The 27,989-nt window shown below is 37.9% G+C and overlaps 2 protein-coding genes and 1 pseudogene across 3 annotated transcripts in view; all 3 read right to left on the bottom strand.

The window, feature by feature from the left end:
* Positions 1-27,989, bottom strand: part of LOC145987919 (uncharacterized) — a 341,487-nt gene that overhangs the window by 18,643 nt on the left and 294,855 nt on the right. The window contains exons 1-2 of one of the 2 annotated variants that reach the window (XM_083122735.1): positions 27,917-27,969; positions 7,596-7,824 (exon numbers count right to left, since the gene is read on the bottom strand). In XM_083122735.1, coding sequence (XP_082978861.1) covers positions 7,596-7,805 — 210 coding nt within the window. In that variant the 5' untranslated portion in view covers positions 7,806-7,824; positions 27,917-27,969. Of the gene's footprint in view, positions 1-7,595; positions 7,825-27,916; positions 27,970-27,989 lie in introns of those variants that run through there. The other variant, XM_083122736.1, reaches the window with a different exon arrangement.
* Positions 19,973-20,299, bottom strand: LOC145988119 (histone-lysine N-methyltransferase SETMAR pseudogene; annotated as a pseudogene).
* kin17 (kin17 DNA and RNA binding protein) lies at positions 25,852-27,916 on the bottom strand. The gene has a single exon (XM_083122734.1). It carries the CDS (start codon positions 27,726-27,728, stop codon positions 26,568-26,570), a length of 1,161 nt encoding a protein of 386 aa, XP_082978860.1. The 5' UTR covers positions 27,729-27,916; the 3' UTR covers positions 25,852-26,567.

Here is a 27,989-nt window from a genome sequence, read left to right on the forward strand (position 1 = left end):
GTAGAATTTTGCAAACTTTCAGCATTGTTGCAAACCCACTGTTTATTTTCACCTACTGCATCCAATTTCAGTACATACACAGGATCTTCAACCTGGACGAGGACCTCTTTAGTGTCTTCTATAATTTTGAAGCTTGTTTGAAGTTGTTGAAAGAAGAAAGACAGAGAAAAGATAAAGAAAAAAGAAGCGAGGAGAAGAAAAATAAACACAGTATATGCTCGGTGTTGGTTGAGGATGCAAAAATGTGCACAACATCAATATATTTTCATACAAATATGCACCTGCATATGAAATATGTATTTTTAAATTATCCGAGCCCTACTCATCATCATTCATCCTTCATCATTCTCATGATTAGCCAAAAGTGGAAGAAAAGCAACCCTAGATCATAGAAATAATAAATAAACCATTCATCCTCAAGTAGCGAAAGTGACAGAAAATCAACATAAAAGTGGGTAAATTTACAAAATATTTATATAATTAACAAAAGAAAAGTAGAAAATTCAATAACTCATACATACTTTTAAAGATATCATGAATATATTGAGGAAATCAACATGTAAACCTGAGTGTGAAGAATGCCCTTCATGTGCTCACCCATTGGCACCTTCTAGTATTGGTCAAGTGGTTAAAATAGTGCATTATGATGCCAGGAATCTTGGCTTGAAATCCCAGTGAGGGCATGGATGTTCTTTGTGAGCATCCCTTCATCAATTTCATATCATCATCATTCATCCTTTTCATCAAGATTAGCCAAAAGTGGCGGAAAAGTGACACTAAATAACAAAAATCAAATCATCAGTGTATTTTAAATGAAAATCCTCTACCAAGTGGTTGAATAGTGCAGCAGCTTTGAAGACTTAATGCATCTATAAGAAATGGATCACTTATTTTTGAATTAGAAGTTATGAGATGCTTGTGCTTTACACAATAATTAATGATTTTTTCCTGTTGTTTAGACTGTGAACATCCTCAGGATTTTCTCCAGGGTGGGGCAAGCAAGGCATTTTCTTCCGGAGGCACAAACGAGACATATTTACACTCATAACAGCGTTGCTCACTCAGAAAACACTCCTTCAGTTTGAAGTTACCAGGTTAATGCAATGCCTTATTGTAATAATTAAAGTAAATTGTTGCGAATGAAACGAGATTAGATGAAAAAAATATTTTAGGTTCACAATCATTTTCTGGGAGGTGGCCCCTCCTTGACCCCTCGGCAGAATGTCCATGGCTTACACTGTTCATACTAGATGTACGACGTGAGCAGAAAGCACTGCACACCATCATGGGCAGTAACCTCAGGGAGGACGATTCTATTTCAGTGGTGTAGTGTGAGAATTTCAACAATGTTCAAAGGCATATTTCTCGAGAGCCAAAACAAATATTGTCGAAATATCTTGCACTTCTCACTTCTGTATTACTGTCCATAAAATAAATGGGTTTCAAACATATTTCATATTTGTAGTGGAAATGTTCATTCGAAGCATATAAATCTATATTCTGGATATCTAGATATATTCATATTTTTTTCTCAATATCTGACATTTGGACTTTCCATATACTTTCATTACACCGCTCTGCAATTTTAATTTTTTTTCTTGATGTTTTGGTTTCGACTGTCGTTTCCCCCTAATTTTGGGGCGCTGATTCCACATAAGTAAGCCGTTTTCTTCTATCACGTCCAGATTGTTGAAAAAAAATTAAAACAAAATGTGCATATTGAACCATTACCGACATATATTTATACACAGTGTATGTACAGTACACAGTGTACGTACAGTTCACAAGAACTACCAACAAGTGATATTATTTACAGTGACCTCGCTTATTTTACAGGCAGGAATTTTCGTCTTTTTGAACTTCTTCCATATGCATGACAAGAACTTTCCCTTTTCGGGACCAACAGTAGTCTGCCATCATGTTCACAGTCCAACCACCATGGTAACTTCTTTCCATGTCTTTCAAATCCTGATGGAAACGTTCACCCTGTTCCTCGCTGTAAAATCCAAGACAGGTATCTGGAAAATAGTCAATGTGAGCATGTAGGAAGTGTAACTTCAAACTCATGTTACAACCTAGTTTTCTCAAATTTTCCAACATGGTGTTCACAATGGTTTTGTAAGCTAGACTCCTTCTGTTTCCTAGGAAGTTTTTTATATCTTTGTAGCTCTCCCAGGCTTGCTTTTCCGTTTGGCTCATTGTATCCTCAAAATTGGGGTCACACATTAATTTCCTGATCTGAGGTCCAGTAAAAACACCTGCTTTCAGCTTATCTAGGGTTATTCTCTGATAAACACTACATATGTACTTATCTAGGGCTCATGATACCCAATTTAATGTGTAGAGGAGGGAGAAGAACTTTCGTGGGATCCACAAGGGGCACATGCATAACATTCTTTGTTCCGGGTATCAAGGATCCTCTGGTTGGCCACTCCTGCCTTTGCCAGTGATTTTGTCTGTCTCGACTACCCCACTCGCACAGGAAACAGGGCATTTTTGTGTATCCCATTTGTAGTCCCAGTAAAAGGTTGATAACTTTGAAGTCACTACATACAATCCACCCATACTCAGAGTACTTCACACACTGCAATAGAAACTGCAAACATTCATATGATTCTTTCAAAGTTCATATGATTCTTTCAAAGTAATAGAATAAGCAACTGGTACAGATCCAAGAACATTGCCATTGTGGAGTAAACAGGCTGGTTACAGAAGAATCTGAGTAAAACACCTTTCAGGCTGGTTACAGAAGAATCTATGAAAAGCCTGCATTCAGAAGTTACATACTTCACACCAAGCCACCTTACAAGTTTCGGTATGACATTGCAGAAGATCATAGACCCTTCTTCTGAAAATAAAGAAACTATTACTTGTTCCCGGGATCTGTAACATGAAATTTTAGTGCCAGGTAACAGTTCAGAAGCTAACAGTTCAGAACTTTCCTTTGATAACGCAAGATCACGTACCAAGTCATTCGTGCGGTTTGACTAAATAAGTGTGGGGTATTATCACTTGTACTGATCCACTGATGTCCGTTGTATCGCATACAACTTCCTTTCGAGGCGATGTACAGCTTGAAGATGGACGAGAAGGAATAGGTAGACTTTCGTCATGTTTGATTGGTCTCATTGCAGATCGCAAATGTGGATACACTATGTCACTTTTGTTCTTGGCACTAAAACCTTGCACTTGAACTTGACAAAAATAACAGTCATCTGTATGTTTTAATTGTTCCCTCCATACCATTGGCAGAGCAAAATAGAATTTCTCTCTTTGTCCTTTCATCCAGAACCTCAAAACTTTTCCACACAAGTCTTACATACTTTCTGGGGTACGCATGGTTTATTTTCATCGCCAAGCACAAGTCCAAAATATGCAAGGTAGGCTTCTTTGACGAATGGCGTTAGCTTTAGTCTTTGATTATACACAGCATGTACTTCCCACATACTTAAGAGAAAGTGTTCGGGTCATTTTTACAGCCACGTGAAGACATTGTTGTCCGAATATACACAATTTGTCACTTCATGCAACCGTTCAGCACTAGGAATACAAATCACTCAACCAGCTGTGAAACAAAAAACAGTTAAATTAGTGTTTCCAGACCACATACTCTCCATGCCCTCCTATGGTATATAAATGGGACTTTTATGAAACACAAATTCCTGATTTTCTCGAAAACCTGACGTGATAGGAAAAAACTGATTGCACCGTTGATCTCAGCGTGAAAATTCCATTTAGGAACACTCATTCATTTGAAAACCTCATTTTTGCTGCAGAGCAGTGATCAATCGATCAAATTATCCAGGTCTCCGTCAACTGTCACCCAAATTTTAGATGGGATATTTATTTATTTGTTAAACAATGTTATCACATAATCGCTGACCAGATTATATTGATATGTGTCAGTTGGTTATCTGGATATCAGAATTTTCCAGATACTAATGAAATAAATTATGAGTATATATGTAACTGGAATACCAGCATCTGTATCATCTCGATTATCTGTAAGTGTTATTGTTGACAATTTTTTGACACTGTTGCTGCATGAGAAATTTAACTCAAAACACCAAAAAGAAACGTAACTGTAGCAAAATTTTCACTACAAGTTACAGGTTCTTGAAACTTTCCTGGCAGCGAATATTGAAGAGGTTTTCTCGAGCAATTACCGTATCATCTGTTTCTGTGGTAAAGCCTACATTGGACAAACAGGGAGGACAATCGAACAGCATTGCAAAAAACACGCCAGCTACATCAAGAATTGTCATCCCAAAAAATCAGGGTTAGCAGAACATTCCATCCAGGAGGGGCCATAGAATTGACTTCACAACCACCGAGATCATCAATAAATCATCAAATTACTGGGACCATCTCATCAAAGAAGCAATAGCCATACACGGGGAAATTGAAAACCTCAGCAGGTTCACAGGACTCAAACTGGACCCAGCCTGGTTAGCGATAGTCAAGTGGGAGCGAAGCTGTCGGAGAAGCAACACTTGATTGGCCAGCCATCTACACCGAACCCCTCCTACACCAAATACATATAACTTTACCCTGAATTATCTCTGCACTTCAATCCCTGAAGATGAGAGTGACGTTAGCTCTCGGAAGCCTATCCGGAAATCACCTGGCTGACTGCCCGAGTAAACCTCTTCAAGTTACAGGTATTTTGTAGCTACAGCTACAATTTTAAAAGTTGTACTACCAACCACTGGCTATTGCTTAATGGTAATGCATATTTAACTGCTGATAAATAAGCATGTTTGTTGCATTGAAACATTGAGAAACCAAAACAACATTAATTGATTTTTCATAAAATGACCATTATAACAGAGACAATTGCAAAGACCATTACAACTAAGATGAAGATGAGGGAGTGTGCAAGCCCTTTGGTGTTGCTTATGTTTATATTTCAATGAAACATGAAAGGCAGCTTTCAAAATGGTAGGACAAGAGGTGCATTTTGGATGAGTTTTGGAGATCCCGTATGGAGCCACTTACCATAACATCATAGAAATTTCTGGTTGCACAAATGTAATTTAAAATTTTGAAAGCCTTAATTACTGATAAAGTGTTCTGTACGATATTGATATTGACATGGTTTCATTACACTTTGACTTCTTTATTATTATTATTAGAAACTTTGATCTGAACTTATAAAACACCCAAAATTTTGGAAATTAAGCTACAATTATTATAAAAATCTGTCCACTACATTTTGCCATTAGTGAACACATCATTCTCTTCAAGTTTTCCTATTCGAGTCTGATGTAAGTTATTATTCTTATAAAAAGTAAGAGCTAACGAAATGATGATAAAAATGAATGATTTGGAGGCAATGAAATATCCATCAATTCCAAAATTCATTTCTCTTACACATACTACAGGGTGTCCAAAAAGTCATGCAACTGAGACTTTGAACGAATGTAACTTCTGCACATAAAAACGATAGATATGAACTTTGCACTTTGTCTATGTGGATATTTTTTAAACGTTACAAGAAAATGATTCTCTACATGAACGTTCAGTACATGAAAATAGTTACTAAGGTGTAAAAAAGGTTTTGTATGAAGTAAAAAGAAACAAGGATAAAAGACAGCTATGTAGTTGCTTGCAATAATTTTCGATGTGTATTAATGACCTTTGGGTATTTATCAAAATGAAAAAAGAATGATAAATTTGTATGTATTTTATGCATTAGACAATTTAAGGGGTTATGACATATTCATTAAAAAAGTGTATTTTTCAAAATTACAAGGAGTACTGGCAACATTGTCCAATATCAGGTGTGTCCAACATCTGGCTATATTAATCAATCAATGCCCAGATCAAAGAAGAGTTGAAATTTATCATACAAAAAACTAACCTCCCTAATTTGAATTTGTCTTTTAACAGGAAAGACAGAAAAAGCACAAACAAACAAACTCTGCTAAGCTATGTTCAATTAGACCTGTGAGCAGAACAAATGGGATATGCCTCTCTCTCATAATCTCCCTGCACTCCTTCACTTCATCACTGACTGGGACAAAGTTGATATTTTTGTGTAACCTGTTTCTATTCCATTTCTATTATTTTACATCTCATGGGTCAATTGAAACGATGAGGGTGAATGATGAATTGAAATGGATGATGGGACAAATGCATGCCTTAACAAAAGTTCACATATGGGACTTCCGACTTGGTAGCACATTAAACTGACCTCGCTGTTATGGAGGCAGTTTCTTTTTAAATACTATTTATCATTTTGTGCAATCTCTCTTCAACATTAATTCTTATTCATTCCATCACTTGTCTGGCTCATGCACTGTAATAAGGAGAACCTAGTCAGAGAAGTGTACAGGATTTTCTTAAGGAGGGGATATATATTAAGAGGATTATGTCTTCCTTATGTAATAGTCACTCCTATATTTTACCATCATTTACTGCATTTCATGTTCCTTTCTTTCGGGAACACAGAACCAAAGGGAAGAGGGCACTGAACAGTATGGTGAGCAGAGAAAGTTTTCCATGTGAAAATAATATTTTCCAATTAATAAATATGCAACTATTCCTATAGATGAGTTTCATGTGACATCAGGATTCGCACAGTCACCATGTTCGTGGCCAATTTTGTTTGTCGTGTGCAAGGAAATGTCATGAATTAACATGAGCTTCTGTTTGAAGAACTAAATACTGCAAAATGTACCATTGTAAACGAAGTTCAAATCTCCCGCTAGCCCATTTGAATTCCGTATGTTTACATGGTCTCCATCATGGCTGCTCGAAGCCACAATGCAACAGTTTGTGACATAGGTGAAACACACCTAGAAAAAATGTAGTTTTCATCATACAGAATAAATCATTCATGATACAAAATTGTACAAAGGTTGTCCTTTTCCCTGTGTATGGCTATTGCTTCTTTGATGAGATGGTCCCAGTAATTTGATGATTTATTGATGATCTCAGTGGTTGGGAAGTCTCATCAAAGAAGCAATAGCCATACACGGGGAAAAGGACAACCTCAACAGGGACACGGGACTTGAACTGGACCCAGCCTGGTTAGCGATAGTCGACTGGGAGTGCGGACATCAGAGAAACGCCACCTACACCGGACCCCTCCCACACCAAATACATATAACGTCACTGTGACTCATCTCTGCACTTCATTCCCTGGAGATGAGAGTGACGTTAGCTCTCGAAAGCTTGGAAGGCTTTCTGGAAATCACCTGGCGATTGCCCGAGAAAACCTTTTCAATTTTGCATGTATGTTTGCATTACTGTCATTCATCTTCATCATGACATTAACTTGGAGAGGTAGAAAACCAATATAAAACAACAAAAGAGAGAGAGAGAGAGAGAGAGAGAGAGGGAGAGAGTTAATAGCGACAGATTGAAGTTGGCATAATTTAGATACCTCACAATATGAGAAACAACTGTTTTCTTTTCATAATGTCGCTTCTAATGTAACAACTCTTATAAAACCCGAGATCATAAGAATTCCTGTACACTTAAATTCTATGCATTTTATTCATTATTACACAACAATCATGCGATTTATCTAACCTGCCACTGTACAATAATACAATCTAAATTATTCAATTAATACGTACACTACTTACATCATCAAAATCATCATGTTCTTCAGCACCTTCATCTGCTAAGCCTTGTGGTAGCAATTCATACCCAGCATTGGATGGATTCTCATCGTCACTGTCTGAGCTGTTCCCATCTACTGTGCCTAAGCCTGCAGTTATGTGTATGTCTACAAAGGATCCAAGGCTTTCATTGCCTTCGTCTTTGGGTGGATCTGGTGACCACTCCACAATCATTGCAAGCTAATGCTTCTACCTGGAATGTACAGCACACTTAATCAGAAACTAATTATATCACCTACCCTGTGCAGACAAAATTGCCGAGATCGAGATCCCCTAAAATGTGTCTTCATGGTACGGTGAACTTTACCTTTTTTTTACAATCTACACAATATAACAAAATATGTATTTTCATGTAGAAACCGGAATCATGTAATAAAAAATTGTGTATTTATTTTTAGGTGTTACAAATTTAGTTTGAATTTTGAATTTGAATTTAAAATTTTGGGAGCGTCAGCACTTAGGCTAATTTGCTCCCGTCACATTATACGGGGTCCAGCCCCTTACCATTACAAATTACAACTCAAACGTTGCATAACTAAAAACTTTAAAACCTTAAAATGTTCTGACTTGTTAAAAGCTGAGGCTGTAAACGCGCACTCAGCACACACAAGGACATAAAACAGGACAACACACACAAAATTATACTGGCCATAGCGCCAGTCGCCAGAGCCTCGTTAGTCTCTTGTCCAGGGTGCACTACGTGGAAGTGAGGTTGACTTTTGGGTGCACTACGTGGAAGCAGCACCCCTTACACCCCGTGTTACAAATTTAATCTCCTTCAAAGTACTGTCCATTTGTGCAATGCACCCATCTAAAAGTGTTTTCCACTTTTTGAAGCAGTCCTGAAACTCTTGCAAAGTGATGCCTCTTAATGCCTCCCAATTTTTTTTTCTTCACCTCTTCCACATTCACAAAACGTTTTCCTTTTAGGATTATTTTCATTCGGGGGAATAAAAATAAGTCACACGGAGTGAGATCGAGTGAATATGGCAGGTGGATAAGCTGGGTCAGGCTGTTTTTGGTTTAAAATTGTTCTGAAGTATGTACTACAACAGGCCTGCCCATCAGGGAATGATTCCAGTTTCTTTTGGGTCCCCCTCATACATCAACATTACAAAAAGTGTTTACATTGTTGCATCAAATGTTAGATATTATCCCGGGTACTTCTATATTTTTATATTAAGCATAAAATATGTGACTGTTTCACCAGAGTTGTAAATTCAAATGGTTGATTTTGCTCTACAGAGCTTCTTATGAATGATAACCTGCAAGTATGCAATTTACAGAATATGACAGCCATGTGTCTTTTGTCAAATGCATTGTGTAACAGTAATATCAATACAACTTGTCAGTGGTGGCGATTGGATTCCAAAACCAGGGGGGCAACGTGCTAAAACTAGGGGGTCAAAGACAGTATATTTCTCTTTGTAGATAAGGTTTAGCATAGTGCACAGGGCAAAAGTGGCAAAAAGTGGGGAGGCAACTGCCCCCCTAATCGCCGCCACTGCAACTTGTGTGTGTAGAAGCCTTATCTTGCTGAAAATAGTCGTGGATACATCTGATGTTGGTAAATTATCTCAAATAATAGTACAGCTTTTCTTCACAATAACTAGAGGGTGGATCTTTGCTTACATGATTTTTTTGTTTTCTTAATGAAAAGTCATGTGCTTAACAAACATAAATCCCTTTCATGGTTCGGGGAAAGAAAGAAGCAGTAGCAAATTATTTTAATGCAATGAAGTACTCATTGAGATTTTTAACCTTTGTAAATTACAAATTGTTTCTGGTCCATCAACTACAATTTGACGAGAACAATGATATTTTCAGAGCAAATTCTTATAAATGTCAATTTACGTAGTAAAAATTACATGGTCCAATGAACCAAATGCTTTGTTCAGGTCTGCATAGAACATATCTACTTGGTCTCTTCTATCTAAAAAATAAGATACAAAATTTGTCAACTCAAATTACATTTGTTATTCAAATACAAAAACTTGTTCAGTAGGTGATATCTCAGGATTGTAATTATTAACGGCTATGCTTTTATTCTGAAATATGTAAGTACTCTTTTATCCAGTGTAGACTAAGATATGATGTCGGACACAACCAATTTTTAGGTGCATAAGAAACAACGTTCTCTTAAAAAATGAAGAAGTCCTTGGCTGTCCTTGGTTCTGCCCCTGGACAAGCTTAAGGCAAGTTTAGTTATAGGCACTTCACTGCCTCAGTTTCCAACACTTTGTTTTGGATGTGCGATTTATTTTCCACCATCTTTTGTGTCATTGGTTTACTTTCCATTTACTTTTATGGATACGTTTTACAACACATAATGTGGTTGCTATTACTAGTATGTCATTGTTTGCAGAATATGTGTTCCTTGCAACACTGGCACAGCCACTTCACGACAGGAAGATGTGAAAAAATATTATGTTCGTTTGCAAGTATACAGTTACAAAATGGCATAAATTTGGAAGTCACTTCATTAAGTGATACCTGCTTTGGTAAACTCTTAATTTCGAGCAAATTCTGAAAGATATATTCATTTTGTTTGCTATACGATTTTCAAATAGGTGGCAAAATCTGTTTTATGGTTTCAAAGACTCACTAATGGCCAATACTTTCAAAACAGAGAACAAAACCTATTATCTTCTTTTTTTCTATGTATCTTCACTTGAAAACAAATCATCATCCCTTGCCATTTACTGCCTCTGGCTGGGTCAGCATAGAAGTCAAGCCTCTCCATTTTTCCCTGGTCTTCCACCACTTCTCTCTTTCAACGGTGTTCCAATCTTGTGCTCTTCTCCTAACACTCTCCGCTAACTGCACTTTCCATCGACATCTTGGTTTCCCCCTTGGCCTTATTCCCACTCCTTTGGCATGGTAGGCGCTTTCTGCATCCATCCTCTTCGTGTGTCCGAAGCATAAAATATGTGTGAAGCCTGAAGCTTCACCACACCCACTGTCTGTCAGATCTCCTCATTCCTTATTCTATCCCTTGTACTATTCCCCAATATACTCCTTAAAAATTTCATCTCCACTGCCTGTATCTACAGTAGCTCAGTCAGTAATGCATTTAACTACCATGCTAAAGGTCCCGGGTTCGATGGATGGATGCAGAAAGAGAGGCAATCAGAAGAGCAGGAATTAAATTCAATGTAGTAAAGAGCGAGGTGCTAATAATAACAAGAAACCACCCTGGCCGGTTCAAATCTGGAAAATTTTCTAACGTTGGAAGTGGTCCTGGTGCCTACCCAGCGTTGAATGACATGGGTACCTGGGGGAAACCCAGGGGGGTAAAGGTGGTTAGGGGCATGATGCTGATCACATCACCCCCACTCACGACCGGATCAAGAAAGTGTGCGGCGTTACCCCCACACCCCCTATATGCCTTCATGGCATGGTGCTAAGCACAGGGGAGTACTTTACCTTTTTTTTTACCTGCCTGGATCTTTCATTTGTCTCTCTCTGTCATTGTCCAAGTCTCTGCTCCATACATAACTATCGGCACATAGTATGTGTTGTATATTACCTTCTTGCATTCCATATGTACATCCCTGTTCCATATTAATCTTCGAATGCTTTGATATAGTCCTCTTCTGTTTACCTCCTCATCTATTCTTCCACTTCTCTCAATTATGCTTCCTAGATATTTGAAGCTCCACTACCCTCTACTCTTCCATGGTGTCCATCTTTATTCTTTGTTCATTTCTAGCTCTGTTTCTTGTTGTTATTAGCACCTCGTTCTTTTCTATATTGAATTTCATTCCTGCTCTTCTGATTGCCTCATTCTAACTATCAAGCTGTCTCTGTACTTCTTCCCTGTTTCCCCATATTACTAAATCATCAGCAAACCACAGGGCCTTCATCTCCTCCTCACCTATCTTCTTCCCCACCTCTTCGTTAATTGAATCCATTGTAATTATGAAGAGCAGTGGGGAAAGAGCACTTCCCTGTTTTAGTCCTTTACTTATACTGAAGCACTCTGTTCTTCTTCTTCACACAGCTCTGGTTGCCCTAGTATGTGCTCTGCACTCCGCACACTATCTCTTCCTCGACTCCTTTCTCTCTTAGGAAACAAATATATTGAATCAAAAAGTGGTATTTTAAAAATCTGATGCTAGAAAGGGAGGAGGGGCTAAAACAAATAGTGGCAAATTATGACACTAGCATGCAAAACACTGTACAATGTGAAAAAATTAATATTTCACACTATCTGCACAAAAAATGTGATCGTAACACTGGTTGCTTGCTATATGCTTCAAGACACCTGTTGTCAATGCTGTTATAGAGCAGTTGGTGATTGCAAGCATTCTTTTTTTTACCGAGAGCTTAGACATCATGAGTTCAAATCCAAACCTCTCCAGGTATTTTAAAAATATGGCATTGAAATTTTTTTTATGGTGTTGTAAATAAGTGAAATAAGTTTGTTTCAGAATTTTGTAATAATTAATTTGTTACAGAATTTGACAAATGTTATTTGATTTTATCTGACACTGAGGTTTCAAGATGCGAAAAGTTGCTGCAAACTTAACCTCTTGCGGGGCTTAGTGTGAGATGTTTGTGTCAGACTTAGCCAAAAATTTTCAAAGAAAAAGAAAAACAAGATTTAAAGTGAGATCTGGACCACTATGTGCCTCCTCCGGGTATCAAACCTGGGACTCCTTGATTACAAGGCAAGGGCTAATAAGGTTTGTTCCTCTTTCTTACTCCACTCACTCACTCCATCCTGCACACAATTTCAATAATTTTATTGTCAAATTACAACGCAAGTAATAACATAATGCTTTCTACACTGGTAAAATATGAGAGTGCATGACTTACATGGGTGTAGAGCTTCTAACCAGACAAATTACATTTATCCTTAACTCTTTCGCTGCGGAATTCTCTGGCACACAATATCCCTTGGCTGCGTAATTAAATTTGAAAATATATTTTTTTTATAAAAAAATAGTTTTCACAATTACATTGCATTATATATGAGAGAGAACTACAAAAGTCATTCCTTGCACTGGAAAACCATTCTGTAGTCCCTGGTGGTATGATATTTTGAAAAATTTTGAAATTTTTTTAGAAACAATAATTTTACACAATTACATTGCAAAATATGTTATAGAGAACTTACAAAAGTCATTCCTTGCACTGGAAAACCATTCTGTAGTCCCTGGTGGTATGATACTTTGAAAAATTTTGAAATTTAAAAAAAACAAAAAAACATTTTTTTAGAAAGAATAATTTTACAAAATTACATTGCAAAATATGTTATAGAGAACTTGCAAAAGTCATTCCTTGAACTGGCAAACAATTCTGTAGTCCCTGGAGGTATGATATTTTGAAAAATTTTGAAATTCCCGCACCTAGATCAATGCTGTTTTGCACTCTGCTCCATGATGTTACGGACGGCGGTACAAATTCTTCATCAGACACTACACAATCACTGTCACCACTTGAAGTCTCATAAAAAACTGTCGCTATTATCGTCACAACTTAATTCACCTTCTGATTCTGAGTCGGCAAATAACAGTTGAGTAACATCATTATCAGACAAGTGTTGACGACTTGGCGAAGCCATGTTGTTTACATTCGAACATGCATTTGAAACTGACATGTCAGAGCACTCAACGCTTGTATGTCAAAGAATTCTAAACAGAGGCGTAATTAGCGACATCATACGGATAAAAACAAAACTACAAGTTCTAATAGTTCAAAATAATATCAACAGATGTCAGAAGGCTACTAAAAGCGACGTACTATGGAAATGCGACACCCGCAGCGAGTGGAAGTATGAACTCGCAATAATGCGACTTCCGCGGAGCAAGGCACCTGGCATGCTGTGCATAAAAGCGACGACCGCAGCGAAAGAGTTAATAAGTAAGCAACCAATTATGCAAAATTTGTGTGCTGATAAACTTTCATGGGAACGGAATATAGAGGGAGGGGGGGCACTGGCATATTATTTCATATTTGAAAGAAAACAGAACATGAAAAATGATTGTAGAAATACTATATTATGATAAATAAAAAAAATAAAATATCTTCTGATTTAATTATACCACAGAGGTCAATTAACTTTATTCTACTTCAAAGGGAATGAAACTATAAATAGAAATGAAATTTAGATTTTCAATAAAATGTACTCAATTCTTTCTTTGTGTGCTTTATACATGCAAAAATGTATTACATCAATTATCATCACAGATGAAACTATGAGGCTACCATGGTTTCCCATATAAAGAAGTGACTCAAATCAAACCATACTATTATTTTTGTCAAAAATTCATTTCTATCATGATATATAAGAAAAATGTCCTATAAAACTAGGGTGACCAGTTTAGGAGATGTGTCCCAGTCATTCCATCCATATTTTAAAAAATCCTCAGTATGGCCCGTTTTATGAAAGTCCAGAAGTTAGTTTGAAAACCAAATCTAAATTTGATACATTTCATGCTAAAAATGGAATTTTAAAACTAATGTCATGACAACACTGTTTCAAGTACTTCATAGAAATTTGCCATTTTTGCTATTTAGCATCGCTTTTCTGCCACCTTTGCTAATTGCGTAAAACAATCAAAATGCTACCTTGTCGTCGAGAAGATTCGAGCAGAAAGTAGGTTACTGTTTAGGTTAGCTCACGTCATGGTTTTTATTGTTTCATGTGGATTCCATTATTTCTAGAGCAATAAATAAGCATTTAGTTCCAATGCGAGCCTGCACTAAGATTTTAAATTCCTGCATCTCGACACAAACTCAAAAGATAGTTCCTAATAAATTAGTGAAGATGAAACGGAACTGTTCGATCAGTAGCAATTTGCAAGAGGAATCGTACCACAACTTAAAAAAAGACTGGAAAGAAAATACAAATCTTTTAGTAAGTTAAAGTGAACCACATGAAGTATGACGTCTTTCTGAATGCCGTGAAAATGATGTTACGCTTGCCTGGTTTACCCCCTGCTCCTGTTGAGCATGTATGTTCAATCCTGAACAATATGTGGACAAATGAAAAATGAAGTCTATCTTGTTGGTACAAGTAAACTTTACCAAGAGTTGGGGGTAGGAGGTTATGGACAGTTCTGGCATTCTTCAACTTCAGCGTAGGCATAACAAAGTAAAGTAAAGTGTTCCCCTGTGCATAGCACCACGCCATGAAGGCGTATAGGGGGTGTGGGGGTAACGCCCCACACTTTCTTGATCCGGTCGTGAGTGGGGGTGATGTGATCAGCATCACGCCCCTAACCGCCTTTACCCCCCAGGGTTTCCCCCAGGTACCCATGTTATTCGACGCTGGGTGGGCGCCGGGGCCGCTTCCACCGTTAGAAAAGCTCCCGGATTTGAACCGGCCGGGGATCGAACCCGGGACCTTGAGCATGGTAGTCAGACGCGTTACCGACTGAGGGTTATCAGGAGAGAGCAGAAACACTATGCAAGTCCTACTGAGCTTTTATCACAGAAGATCATATTTTATTTGTTGTTGGTAATCTATCGTTTATGTGACCCATACTTTAACAAATGATGATGATGATAATAATAGTTTTAAGATTTCTGGTTTTTCAGGAGGGGGTAAACTAGCTTTCTTGAGTGAAAATTTGAATTTCTTTGGGGTGAAAATAATATGGTCACCCTATACAAAACCCACTGTGACTCGTACAATATTATTATGAGTATTATAAGCTCTGTTAAGCATTTTTTTTCTTCTTTCAAGTCTTCTCACACAGTTGACAATAGCTGAACCTCGCAAGTATTTAATGCAATATTTTCTGAAACCAAAATCACTTTTTGACCAAGTATTTTCAGTGTTTTTTTCTGAAGAATCCACATGAGGAAAGCAATTATGACTTTTCTTAAAAGCTAGTGAGTCATATATTTGACCATCCATTCATGAAAACAATAGGATTCTTTTATCGTCCCCCCACCCCCCTCAATGAGCATTAATTGAATAACATAGCCATATGTCCAGCATACCTAGTACTGCCCTCTGACCTGCACAATGCTACCAGTACACCACGTAACTTAAAAAAGTACTACGAATTTTGTTCAATAAATAAGTTTCCCTGTGCCATAAAATTTCTTACAAAAATAATTGAGTAACACTATGCACATGGTTGACGAGCCCTATCTGTCACCTTCAAGGAACGATAGGCATTTCTCCTGCAGACATGAAGGCGCATGTGCAGAGGGGAAGGAAACTGTGGAACATCATGAAACACCGGGCTTGCCCCATTAGAGAGGAGGGTAGCATGGCAGGTGCACGTGTATTGGACAGCTGGAGTCAGGAAGAAGTGCATGCTTGACATCCACAGGAAGCTGGTTGCTGTATACGGTGCTCTAATGCGATACGAGGAAGAAGGAAATGCAAGGTCGTCATATTCTAACTGATGCGGAAGTCCAGGCCGCAATAAGACAAGTGTTGCATAGCCTGGGCCTGGACTTTTTTGCACAGGGCTTCCATAAGCTGGTGCAGCGTTGGGACAAATGTTTCAATGTGCAAGGCGATTATGTTGAAAAGTAGTACAGGTAAGTACTTATCTAGACATGTAGAGTTTGCATGTATATATTTCCAAAAAAATATATTACAACATAGGGAAATTTATTTTTTGAACAACCCTCGTACTTTATAAATAGGTCATAATTAACCGCATAAATCAGGGGGTCTTGAACTCGTCAGACAGTATGGGTCACGTTAAAAATTTCAATGACACTTATGAGCCATAAAGCTATACTGTGGTATTGAGACCTGTAAGATGCTGCCATCTACCAGCCCCAAGCGGTACTAGTAGGTAATGTAGGCAGATGGCCAGAAATCATGTCGGAGGTAGCTTCTTCGAATGCGCTGTCCAGCATAGACTGTTATTGTATTTTACATTGCCAGAGGTTTTTTATTATTATTATTAGTGTGCGATACATAATCAGTGGATAAGAATCATGAATGAGGCATCCTTCAGTATGGCCTCTACGAGTAAAAAGAGTAAGTCCAGTGATTCGTGCCAGGCTTTTAATGAAAAGTGGACCACTTTGTACTTTTTGTGCCAATCAATGCTAAGCCAGTGTGTTTAATTTGCCATGATTCGGTGTCAGTAGCTAAAGAATACAATATAAAAAGCCACAATATGCAAGTGGATGCATCACATTTTGATCACCTTCAAGGGCAAAGTGAACCGTATGCACAGTGACTTAAAATGCCAGCAGGGCTTGGTACAAAGGCCGGGGGCAGAGACCGAAGCGTGCGTCAAAGTAAGTTATTTAATAGCTGAAAAAATTGCTAAAAAATCAAAAGCATTCGTGGAGGGCGAGTTCGTGAAAGACTGTCTCATCGCTGCTGGGGAAATTCTGTGCCCAAATAATAAAGAAGTGTTTAAAAAACTGAGTTTGTCGGGGGTGACTGTCACATGACTTGTCAAAGAACTTGCCACTGACATTGAAGGAATGTTAAAAAATCGGTCGTCCGAATCTACATCATATTCACTTGCTTTAGATGTGAAAGATACAACACAACTGTATCCATGGCATTGACCAACAATTCTATGTGACAGATGAACTGCTAGCCCTGGTACCTATGAAGGAAACAACAAAAGCTACTGATATTCTTGAAGCCGTCAAGAAAACGCAACAGCGTTTTGAACTCAGGTCAACTAACCTCCAGGGTGTGGTAACTGATGGTGAACCTGCTATAGTGGGAAGGAAGGAAGGTTTAGTAATGCTACTATGGAAAGAGCCGGAAATAGAAGGAAAATATTTTGTCTGTTACCATTGCTTACTCCACCAGGAGAAACTGTGTGCAAAAACTATTGGATTTCAAAATGTCATGAAGGTTATTGTGACTGTCATTAACTTTATTAGGGCAAGAGGACTGAATCATCGTTAATTCCAAGAGTTTTTGACCGAAGATCACAGAGATGTGGTTTATTATAGTGATGTGGGTTGGTTGAGCAGCGAAAAGGTTCATAGAAGTCCTTGACTTAAGGGCCGAAATACAGCAGTTCATGCAAAGCCAGGGGAAGCAAATTGCGGATTTCAATGATCCGAAGTGGAAGGCAGACTTTGCTTTGTGACCGACATCTCGTTGCATATGACTGACCTAAATCTGCGGCTACAATCCAAAGATCAACTAGTGCACACTCTGTTTGATCATGTCACAGCTTTTGTGGCCAAGCTCGAACTTTGGGAGGCACAACTCACAAAAGAAGATTTAACTGAATTTCAACATCTCTCAGAGTTCAACTCTTCGCCTCTTGACGAATATGCTACAAAACTAGCCATGTTGTGAAGTGAGTTCAAAGAGAGATTTAGTGATTTTCGCAACCAGCAGTATTCTTTAAATATATTTTCAAAACCATTCAGTGTCGATGCCGCCGAAATACCAGGTTCACTACAGATGGAGCTGGTTGAACTTCAAAACAACTCTTCTATGAAAGAAAAAATCTTCAATGTGCCCTGGCTTACACTTTACAAAGACTACATTTCTGAAGACGAATTCCATAATCTTCGCCAACATGCTTTGAAAATGTTTGCTTTGTTAGGTAGCACATACTTATGTGAGCAATACTTCTCCAGAATAAAGCATGTGAAATCCAACACAAGAAGTCAGTTTATGGACCAACATCTCGAGAATACTCTGCGCATAGCAACTTCCAATATTAGTGCCAACATCGACAGGCTGGTAAAGGAAAAGCACTTTCAAGTTTCCCATTGACATTGTAAAATTTCGTCATTTATTTTTTGTAAGTATTGATTGTATTTACTTATAATTAGGGCTGAGCCGATGTATAATTCAAATGTAAAATAACAAAGGCTAGTTATTCCTAATTACATATATACAAATATGTGTGTGTGTGTATAAGTATAATTATTATTACATTTTATAGATATGTATTTCTGACAAGCTGCAATGAATAAATTAACCTACGAAACGATGCTCTGTTGCAACGATGCATCTCAACTTCACATTTGTTTTAAATCAGTGACAATCAATCACATGTTTCAAATATGAGAGAAATATTTTGAGAAGCTAAGAGCGAGGCGATATTGTCTCCCCCCCAATGTTGAAAAATGAGATCATGTCTCTTCAACTTCCTCTAAAACGAAGGGGTCACTCTTTCCAAACTAACATTAAATCATCCGTGGACACAAGAATAATTGGCGACTTACCAGCCCCGGATACGTCTGAAAGTAACAGTAAAACTGCAATGTAAAACCTATTTAGTCTCTTTTATGTACTTTAACAAAGATAATAAAAAATAATAAATGAATGTAAGGAGAGAATGAAAGCTTAACAGTCTCTTGCTTCTCGATTGACTTCGGTACAGTGATATTCTGAGGTTACTTTACTTTCGGCAAATGATTTCTAAAAAAAATAAATGCATAGTTCTATCCCTTGGCGTGGAAGGAAATCCAAACCCATCACTACACTTTCCAGAAAACAAGTGCAATTACCTGTTGTTCAAAAAAAAAATCCCTTGCCGTGTTCCCTGTGTCGAAACACACCTGTTGAAACCCATTTATACAGGTCAGGACAAACAAAAGTCTAAAGTTGGAAAGGAAAAGGGGGATTAGCCCAGGTATTTGAATTTCCAGGAATATGCTATGTAGGTAACCAAGAAAGTTCATGCGGTTTTAATACAGAGAAGAAAAGGTCCAAAACAAATGTGTTTACCTTATATTTATTCTGCAAAATATCCACCATCCGCTTCTACAACCTTCTCCCATCTTTGTACAAGCCTGTAGATGCCATGTTTGAAAAAGTCTTTGTGTAGGGCCGCAAAAAACTGCACCACCGCGTTTTCAACCTCCTCGCAAGTTTGGAAATGTCGATTGCGCATATGGTTGTCCATAGACAAAAAAAGATGGTAGTCAGATGGAGCAATGTCGGGTGAATACGCTGGATGTGGCAGAAGTTCCCAGCCGAGAGAAGAAATCACCTCCATCACCTGTATGCGGTTTAGCGTTGTCTTGGTGGAAAAGAACACGCTTCCTATTCACTAATGCAGGTTGTTTTTTTGCAAGCTGTTCGGCCACTCTTTGCAATTGCGCGGAGTACACCTCTTTGTTGATGGTTTTACCACCAAGAACTCATAATGCACAATCCCAACCGTAGTCCACCAGACACACAGCATCACCTTCCGCTGATGAAGAGCAGGTTTTGCAGTTAAAGGTATGGTGTCATTTGACGATAGCCAATGGTATGAGCGTTTCTTGTTATCGTACATTACCCACTTTTCATCACACTTCAAAATGCGGTCCAAAATTGGACAGTTGTTGTTCCTAGTGAGTAAGGAAGCGCAAATGTTCAGTCGTTGGAGACAGTTCGCAGCAGTCAGCTCGTGCGGGACCCACTTACTCAGTTTCCATGATTAGCCAAGCTCATGCAAGTGCACACGACTTGTTTCAGCACTTACCACAAATCGTTGAGCAAGTTCTTGACACGTTTGACGTGAATCCTCTTCAATTGCTGCCTTCAGTTGGTCCACATCGAGAGATTTCGGTCTGCCCGGTCGAGGTTTGTCTGCCAGTGTCTCATCGCCACTCGAGAAGGTCTGAAACCACTTTTGAGCTGTCCGTTCACTAATTGTACCTTCTCCAAACGCTGCACATATTTTTCTTGCTGCTTCCGCTCCTTTTGTGCCCAACTTGTACTCATACAGTAAACATGCCCTGATTACTGCATTCGACACAGCCATGGTTCACTGCAAATACTTGCTCCCGAACTATCGACTGCGACCTGTTATCTACGTTAGCCGACGTGCCAAGGAATGAGCTTTCCGCCAATCACACATACATGTCCCCTGGCAGCTGAACTGCATACTACCCCACGAAAACTACGGGCAGTTGTAAAAACCGCATGAACTTTCTTGGTTACCTGGTACTATGTCTGATACACGTTCACCACACTCACATGGCCGATGACCGGGGGATCTTAAATAAAGAGAGCGATGTCCATAACACACCAGGTGCCTCGTTACCCTTGATTTGCAAGATACTTGACCGCGAGCCTTATCTGCGTATGGATCTTTGTCACGTACATGCTGTTCACAGAACTTCAGTCCACATTCAATTAACAAATGCACAAGTACGTTTTATTTTTCACCTATCTTCAAAGCCAAAGGTAAGTTGGAAAAAGTGAACGAATATTTGGAAAGAAACAAATGTTGGTTTTGGACGCGCTTCTAGCCACTCAAAAACAATGGTATTGGTTGGTATCGGTGGAAAAATTTCAGCCGATAGGCTCAGCTCTACTTATAATACATACCCTGCATTGAAATAATTTTTTACTTAATCTGTTTTTATAGGTACTTAATTTTTCAAATGAGAACGGGCCACGGGTTGAAGACTCCTGACATAAATCGTCTAATGTAATGCATAAAAAATTATTATTCTTTCATCAGTTCAATAAATATCCCAGAGATCAACAATACACATCGGAAATTATTGCAAGCGACTTCACAGCTCTCCATGTTTGTTTTTACTTCGTACAAAAACTATTTTACACCTTAGTAACGTCTTCTGCAAACCGAACATTCATGTATACTCTGTCCCAGCTAACTCTCGAGCAGGCAAACAAAAACAAGTCTCTGCGCAAGTAGTGATACAAGACGGCTCCACCAATGAACACCAGAGAGGGACAGAATTGCACGGAGGGAAGCAACTGCATTTAACAGCCTTCAAGCAGCATGTCCTGTTTCGCTCTGCCCACTCGATTCACCCTTTCCTTCTCTGCTGCTATCTGCAGCCTTGCTCCAGAGTTAGATGGGACAGGGTATAATTGTGATTTTCTTGTTTAATGTTTCAAAAATATTCACGTAAACCAAGATAATACTCTGTGTAAGATTCAGGTGTCTATCACTTTTTGTACCAAAGTTACTTATGTTAAAGCAGTGTGCATAAAAATAATGATTTTCATATAAAAAATAATTATTCATGGTTTTTATTAAAATCCAATTTTAATTTTGTAAAAGAACAGCTTGATTAAAGCAAATAAAAATTATATGTAAATATATATTTTTCTGTTTCTGTCTGAAACTACTATGGAAATATTTGTTGTGTGTGTTAATCTTTTAATATATAAAAATGGATGTACAGCCCACCACTCAGGAGAAGATCCCTGACGGAAGTCAAGTGACGTAGGGGCAGGCGACTCCACTATTAGGGTTGCGGGAGTGCACCATGGGTCAGAAACAAGTGCTCTCAAATCACTGTCCACGCACGGTCAGGGGGTATCCACATTAGCGGTAAAGGTATGATAATCGTCAATCTGGTGTTGATCTCCTGACAGAGTACACAGATTTTTCTATTTTTTTAAATAAAGAGCCTGCCGATTGTACTAACTACAATCTTTAAGATATTTTCAACGACTGAATTGGCTGTTACAGTACTGGCGTTCAAAGCAAATGGCAAAGAGAAAAAGAGTTCCAAAAGTGGAGAACGTTTATTTGCACTTACAATGTGCAAAGCTACAAATGTCAACAATGGTAAACATTACTTTGTCGGACTAGGTTTGGCATGAAAATTCTCGGGATGATTGTTTCATATCGACACTGTTGATCATTTCTTATATTCTAAGGTTTCCGACAAAAACACGGCTAAATAATGTACAACTACCATAACTCTTACAACACCACGAAAACCATGAAAAATCCCAAAGAAATCACAATTAAACACCCACGCAGAAGCACTTCCACAACAACAATGACCGCAGCGGAAGACTTCCTGCTACCCCTAAAATCTGCAAATAGACCGGTCTTCCCCTGTCCCTCTGCACGCCCTCTCCCCTCATTTGGAGATCTTCTCGTGAGCGGTGAGCTGTATGTGTGTGTGTTTGTTCCAGCATAACTCTCGAACGGCTGGAGCGATTTCAACGAAACTTGGTACACATATCACTTGCAATATGGGAAGAAATACTGTGGGGGTAAGACACCCTTGGGGTGTGGGTGGGAAGGGGGTGACATGTAAAAAAAAATTGAAAACGACCGATATTAGTGTGGAATCCATAGTTTTCCGGGTATCTAAGATGAATAGTGACACTCCCAATGCCCTTCAACTCCAAGTTCATTTTACACTATAGTTAGAATTCATTATTTTCCTGTCTAATAGAAGATTGGGATAAATAAATACCCAGGCAACGCCGGGCAATCAGCTAGTGAAACTACAAAAATTTCCATAAAAAAAACACATTCTGGGTGTACTATATAATCGTAACTTAAAATATTTTTTTAGTCTTTGTAGCTGAATTTTTTAATGGTAGTTATTTAAACCTATTTAAATCGCGATTTTAATCATCCTGATTTAACACATTCGCTACCAAAGTGTAAAAGGCAAACTCCAAATATCAAAACGTGTCCCACAGACCAAGCCTTTTATTTTGCTGACTCCTCCCTTAGACTAGACCTAATGTAGCATACATCTGAATCACTGCATCTACTTCGCTGTCCTGCAATAGTGTTCTTTTTCAACTCATTGTTCATACAACAATTACATTGAAGAGAACATGTAAACACAGCTCATCAAACTTTTCAGGTTAAGCACGTAGCAAAAAAACAATACTGAATGTCTTAGCTAAAACGACAATGTTGATACAATCAGCCTGGAAAAAACAGTGTGCCACCTGCAAATATTTTTTTTGATTCTAGGACCAAGCAACATGTAAAAACACATGCTAGCACAAATACACAATTAAAACCAGGGCTAGAATTATTGATGTGTGGGGGGGTGACTGGCCATACACTTTTTAAATAACCACTTTCACCTCTGTTTCAAATGCAGTTCTTACCAAGAACATGAAATTACCACCAGCATCAAACATTCCAATTTGTAGATGTCAAAATATCTAGAACAATCTGACTCTTCATCCTTGACAGCACACTTCCAAGCTTCACCTGAACAATAAACGCAACACCAGAAGATAGGAAGCCATAGCTGGGTCGCTGACTTCACACCAACTTTTAACAACTGATACTCTTGATAATCCCAAACAGCTAATAAGTTAAACACCTGACAAAAATTTCATCTGGTGGCTTAATTTTCATATACAGTCCTAAAAAATTGTTATAATTGTTCGAGTTCACTTACAGTATGGTTTTAATGTCTGTGTATTATACTGTATCACAAACAAGCCATTATGATATTTTGCACTGTTGCTAGTTTAATTTTAAAATCTATAGCAATAAGATAGAGTCAGCCATATATTAGAATGTACTGCATAGTTATTTACAATGTTAGAGCCTTCTTTAGGGGAGGTCATTCCGGCACAATAATTAAATGCTTTCAATATTGTATTAATTAATAAAATACATGTTTTAAGGTCACATTTCAAAATGTGTAGTTTTATCTTAGTGGGATTCATTTCTTTCTTAGTGCGAATTCACATAAAGAAAATGCTGGTTGCTTACAAAAGGAAGCTGGTGCCAAAATTATTATGGATCTTGTTGTGTACCCATGATCATGTGCAACTTGTTGGTAACAGCTTCAAATGTATAATGATTTTTTGCAAGTTATGAAGGAGTATTAGGAAGGTCTTTAGAATACTGGAAACAATGGTTGGAGTAAGTTTGATTCTTTTGAGAAACTAATTAACCAATTAAAAATATCACTAAGTATTAGTTTACCAGAGAAATTATGATACAAAAAGTAGCTTGAACGACCAGACAGTTAACTCGGAAACAAAATTTTGCAGATTTTCATAGAAGGCTGACAGGGACTTTTGCATGGACGTCCACAGGATTTTTTTCCAGGGAGGGGCAAGGAAGGTATTTATTTTCCAGGGGGGGCAAACAAGGCACATTTTCCCCAATAATAGTATTGTTCCCTCAAAAAACATCGCTAAAATTTGAATTTATCATATTCATACAATAATTAATAAATATTGTTGTGGCTGAAATGAAATTATATGTCAAAAATATATAATTTTTGGTTGACTTTCATTTTCAAGGGAGGGGCCACAGCCCCCCTTCCGGACACCCTTACTTGAGACCAGATATTGCGTGATCAGTTGTTTAAAGCATTTAGGGATGTTATTTTAGTGCTAAGAGCACTGAAAATGACCCTCCTAACATAACAACGAAAGCATTAAGTGGCAAAATACCCTTTTACACCACATGTCCATGAAGTAGCTGGCAGTAGCAGTCCATACCAAAGACAACAGCAAACAAATGGTTGCTTGAAAAGAAGAATCAGAAAGTATTTGGAAAGGAAAAATTAATTCTCCAGAAAATGCGAAGTGAGTAATCACTAAGGCCCTGAAGTATGAGGTAACAGACATACCAGTCATTAGAATTTGAACCATTTAAAAAATGCATGTGCACCATGATAAATTCGGAACTAAATAATCTGAACTTGGGTCACTTGTTTTCCAATAATTTCCCATAATTTACTAAAAACATTCAAAAGTGGTCTCATTTTTTACACAACACACACAAAAAAAACACAGGTAACAGTATGGTATAGTGAAAACACATTTCTTCAAATTTACAGGAGAAACTAGTTACGAAACTGAGTTTCTGTAGACTTTTGGAAGCTAGTGGAAGTGTTTTCTGCCTTCGTTCAACTTATTCGGCCGGTAAATCATGTATTTTTCGACATTAATGTATCTCCGATGCACGATAGCTCTTGCCACCATTACCTTCGACTACGTGAATCAAATGTTCCATGCGTTCAATTATGTAACACCCTGTTAGTGTAGCAACCATGCGGTAGTTTTACAAGATGACGTGTGAAGGTTAACCACATTTTTTTTCCAATTTAATTTTCTATGTTTGCCTAACCTAACCTTCCGTGCATGGTTTGTGGATCAATTTTCGCTTAAAAACCTTCTGTGAATAGTTTGTGCAGCATTGTTCAGTTAATAAGTTTGGAAACACTGCATATCAGCTGACGATAGATAACGCGAGTCAAGATTTGCCTGCCATATTGTGTGTAACGAAAGCGAATTAGCAACAAAAAATAAATACTTGTAATGTGAAAAAAGCAAAATCCCACGTTCAAAAATGTTCCACTATGCATAACAGGTAAGTACAAATGTAAATAATTAGGAAATAAACGAGTGAAATGTGCTTTCACTATACCATACCGTTACCAACACACACATAATGAGTAACTCCCCACATGCAAATTGCATCATGTAGAGTTGGCAAAGATATCATGGCATCACTAATTATTCTGTTATAATGGTCACCAGCACCATATATACAAAAGTATGTTACGGTACTCTGCATCCAATAAAACACTTGCTAGGAAGTTAAAGTATTTCATTAGTTACAAATGTTTAAAACAAAACATGGAGTTACAAAAATGCAGCTACAAAAATGCAGCAAGCTTTTACCGAGTCACAGTTTGCCTCAAACACACATAATATACCACAGCAAAGTACATACAAAATTTAAAATTAAAGGCTGATTTAGGTATGACTTGAAATGACCGGACCCCTCTCCGATTTTCTTTATATTTCACATACTCACTAATTGAGGACTCCTAATCATGAATCTGAAGTTAAAATTTGTCGGTCACGTCTAGAAATTGCGAACCATTGATGCTAGCCTCAAGAACCATTGGCACGTGGTTATGTTAGGCAAACATAGTTAAAATTTGGTGTCGTGTTAGTATCAGGCTCTAGAATTTGGAAATAATTGCGAACCATTGACGCTAGCCCCACGAACCATTGGCACGTGGTTAGGTTAGGCAAACATAGTTAAAATTTGGTGTCGTGGTAGTATCAGGAATATATATATTTGGTTGTGAAACAAAAAAATTCGCGAAAATCAACAGTTTCCATTCCAAAAACTAACGCCTTATTTTCGCTTATTTTGCAATTTCTAGACGTTTCCGACAAATTTTAACTTCAGATTCGTGATTAGGAGGCCTCAATTAGTGAGTATGCCAAATATGAAGAAAATCGGAGAGGGGTCCAGTCATCTCAAGTCGTTCCCTGATTTAAGTACAGTTCTGTTTTTGTTATGATTAATTCAACTTACATACATCTTCATATTCCAATTTTTCCACCATTCTACCTTTTAGTGGACCAGAACTTATTTCCACATTAACATTAAACTGTTTCTGGTTCACAGACTTCAATACAGCAGTGCAATTTCTGTAAGCACCATTAACTATTTTCACAAATTTCCCAACAGTGGGGATAACTGTCTCCAAATGAGCTTGATCCAATTTAAGTTTATGTTGCGTGTCAGCCATTGTCACTAATGCAACATACTTGTCAATTACTTCACTAATGACACCTTTTTTCTTATAATACTTGTCACCTAAACTTTTTGTTATAACTTTCACAATTATACCTTCTGTCAACCAATAGTCCTTCCTATTCATTTTCTCTCTTTTGCACTCTTCTTCTTCCATTATTTGATCCAAAGCAGAAACTTTTCTTTTTTCTGGCTTTACTTCCTTGGATTTCCTCTTGTCACTATTTGTTTCATCTTTGTTCCATGGTATCTTGAGCATAGGTGGCTTGTCTTCTACTTTGGTACTTTTGCTAGGTACTGATAAATTGACAGTTATTTTCTCATCTTCATTTTCTCGCTTCAACTCAGTGTATTTGGGTTCGGTTTCAGTATTTCCCACGCTCTTGCCTCTCTCTATCTGTTTCTCAATAAATTCCATCATCCGTTCTTGATCGTCTTTATCCATTTTCTCTTTCTTAGCCAATGCTTCCTGAAGTGCTATTGTTTCTGGGTCTCTATCAATGTACTGAACATACCAACCTTTCTCTGTCTCGTCTACAACACACCTTCCTTCGCGACCAATCCACTTGACAAATTCTGTTAAAGTCTCCCACTGGGTTGCATTCATATGCAAGTGATGACGGTCAGAAATATATTCTTGGTAAACACGATTAGCATGGACTCGTTTTGTGCCAAAACGACGCTTCAAAAGTTCCAAATATCCATCCTGAAACTCCTTTGAAAATTCATCAATATATTTGTCTGAATTGTCGGCGAATAACAGCAATTGTCGTTGATGAGATTCGGACATCATGTGACACTTGAAGCCGTTCTCATCTCGACATTGTTTTTGACACATCTGACAATACCATCGCAACTTTTGCAGTCCTTTTGCTTTGATTTTGTTAGCAATGTATTTAGGAGTCCCCACTTCATGTTTACCCATGATGAATGTTCACACACTGGCCACCGAACACAAGGAACTTGTAGAATATGTATGCACTTCTTCGCGTTTAATTAACTGTTTTCTTCGGAAAGGTATATAATTGCAACTTAAACAAAGATCAAGAAGAAATTCAAAATATAAGATAACCACTTCCAGCCATTACTACCTATATTCTACGTAACACTTACCAATAAGAAGAACTTCTAGATGTCACCAATGTTGCCAGACGTGCGCACACCATAGACAGAACCATATACATTG

This window comes from Lepisma saccharinum, chromosome 5 (assembly GCF_977018435.1).
Source record: "Lepisma saccharinum chromosome 5, izLepSacc3.1, whole genome shotgun sequence".
In the NCBI taxonomy this organism is placed as follows: domain Eukaryota; kingdom Metazoa; phylum Arthropoda; class Insecta; order Zygentoma; family Lepismatidae; genus Lepisma; species Lepisma saccharinum.

What these genes read in the sequence shown, in the direction of transcription:
- kin17 (XM_083122734.1), bottom strand. Translation starts at nt 27,728, where the DNA reads ATGGGTAAACATGAAGTGGGGACTCCTAAATACATTGCTAACAAAATC.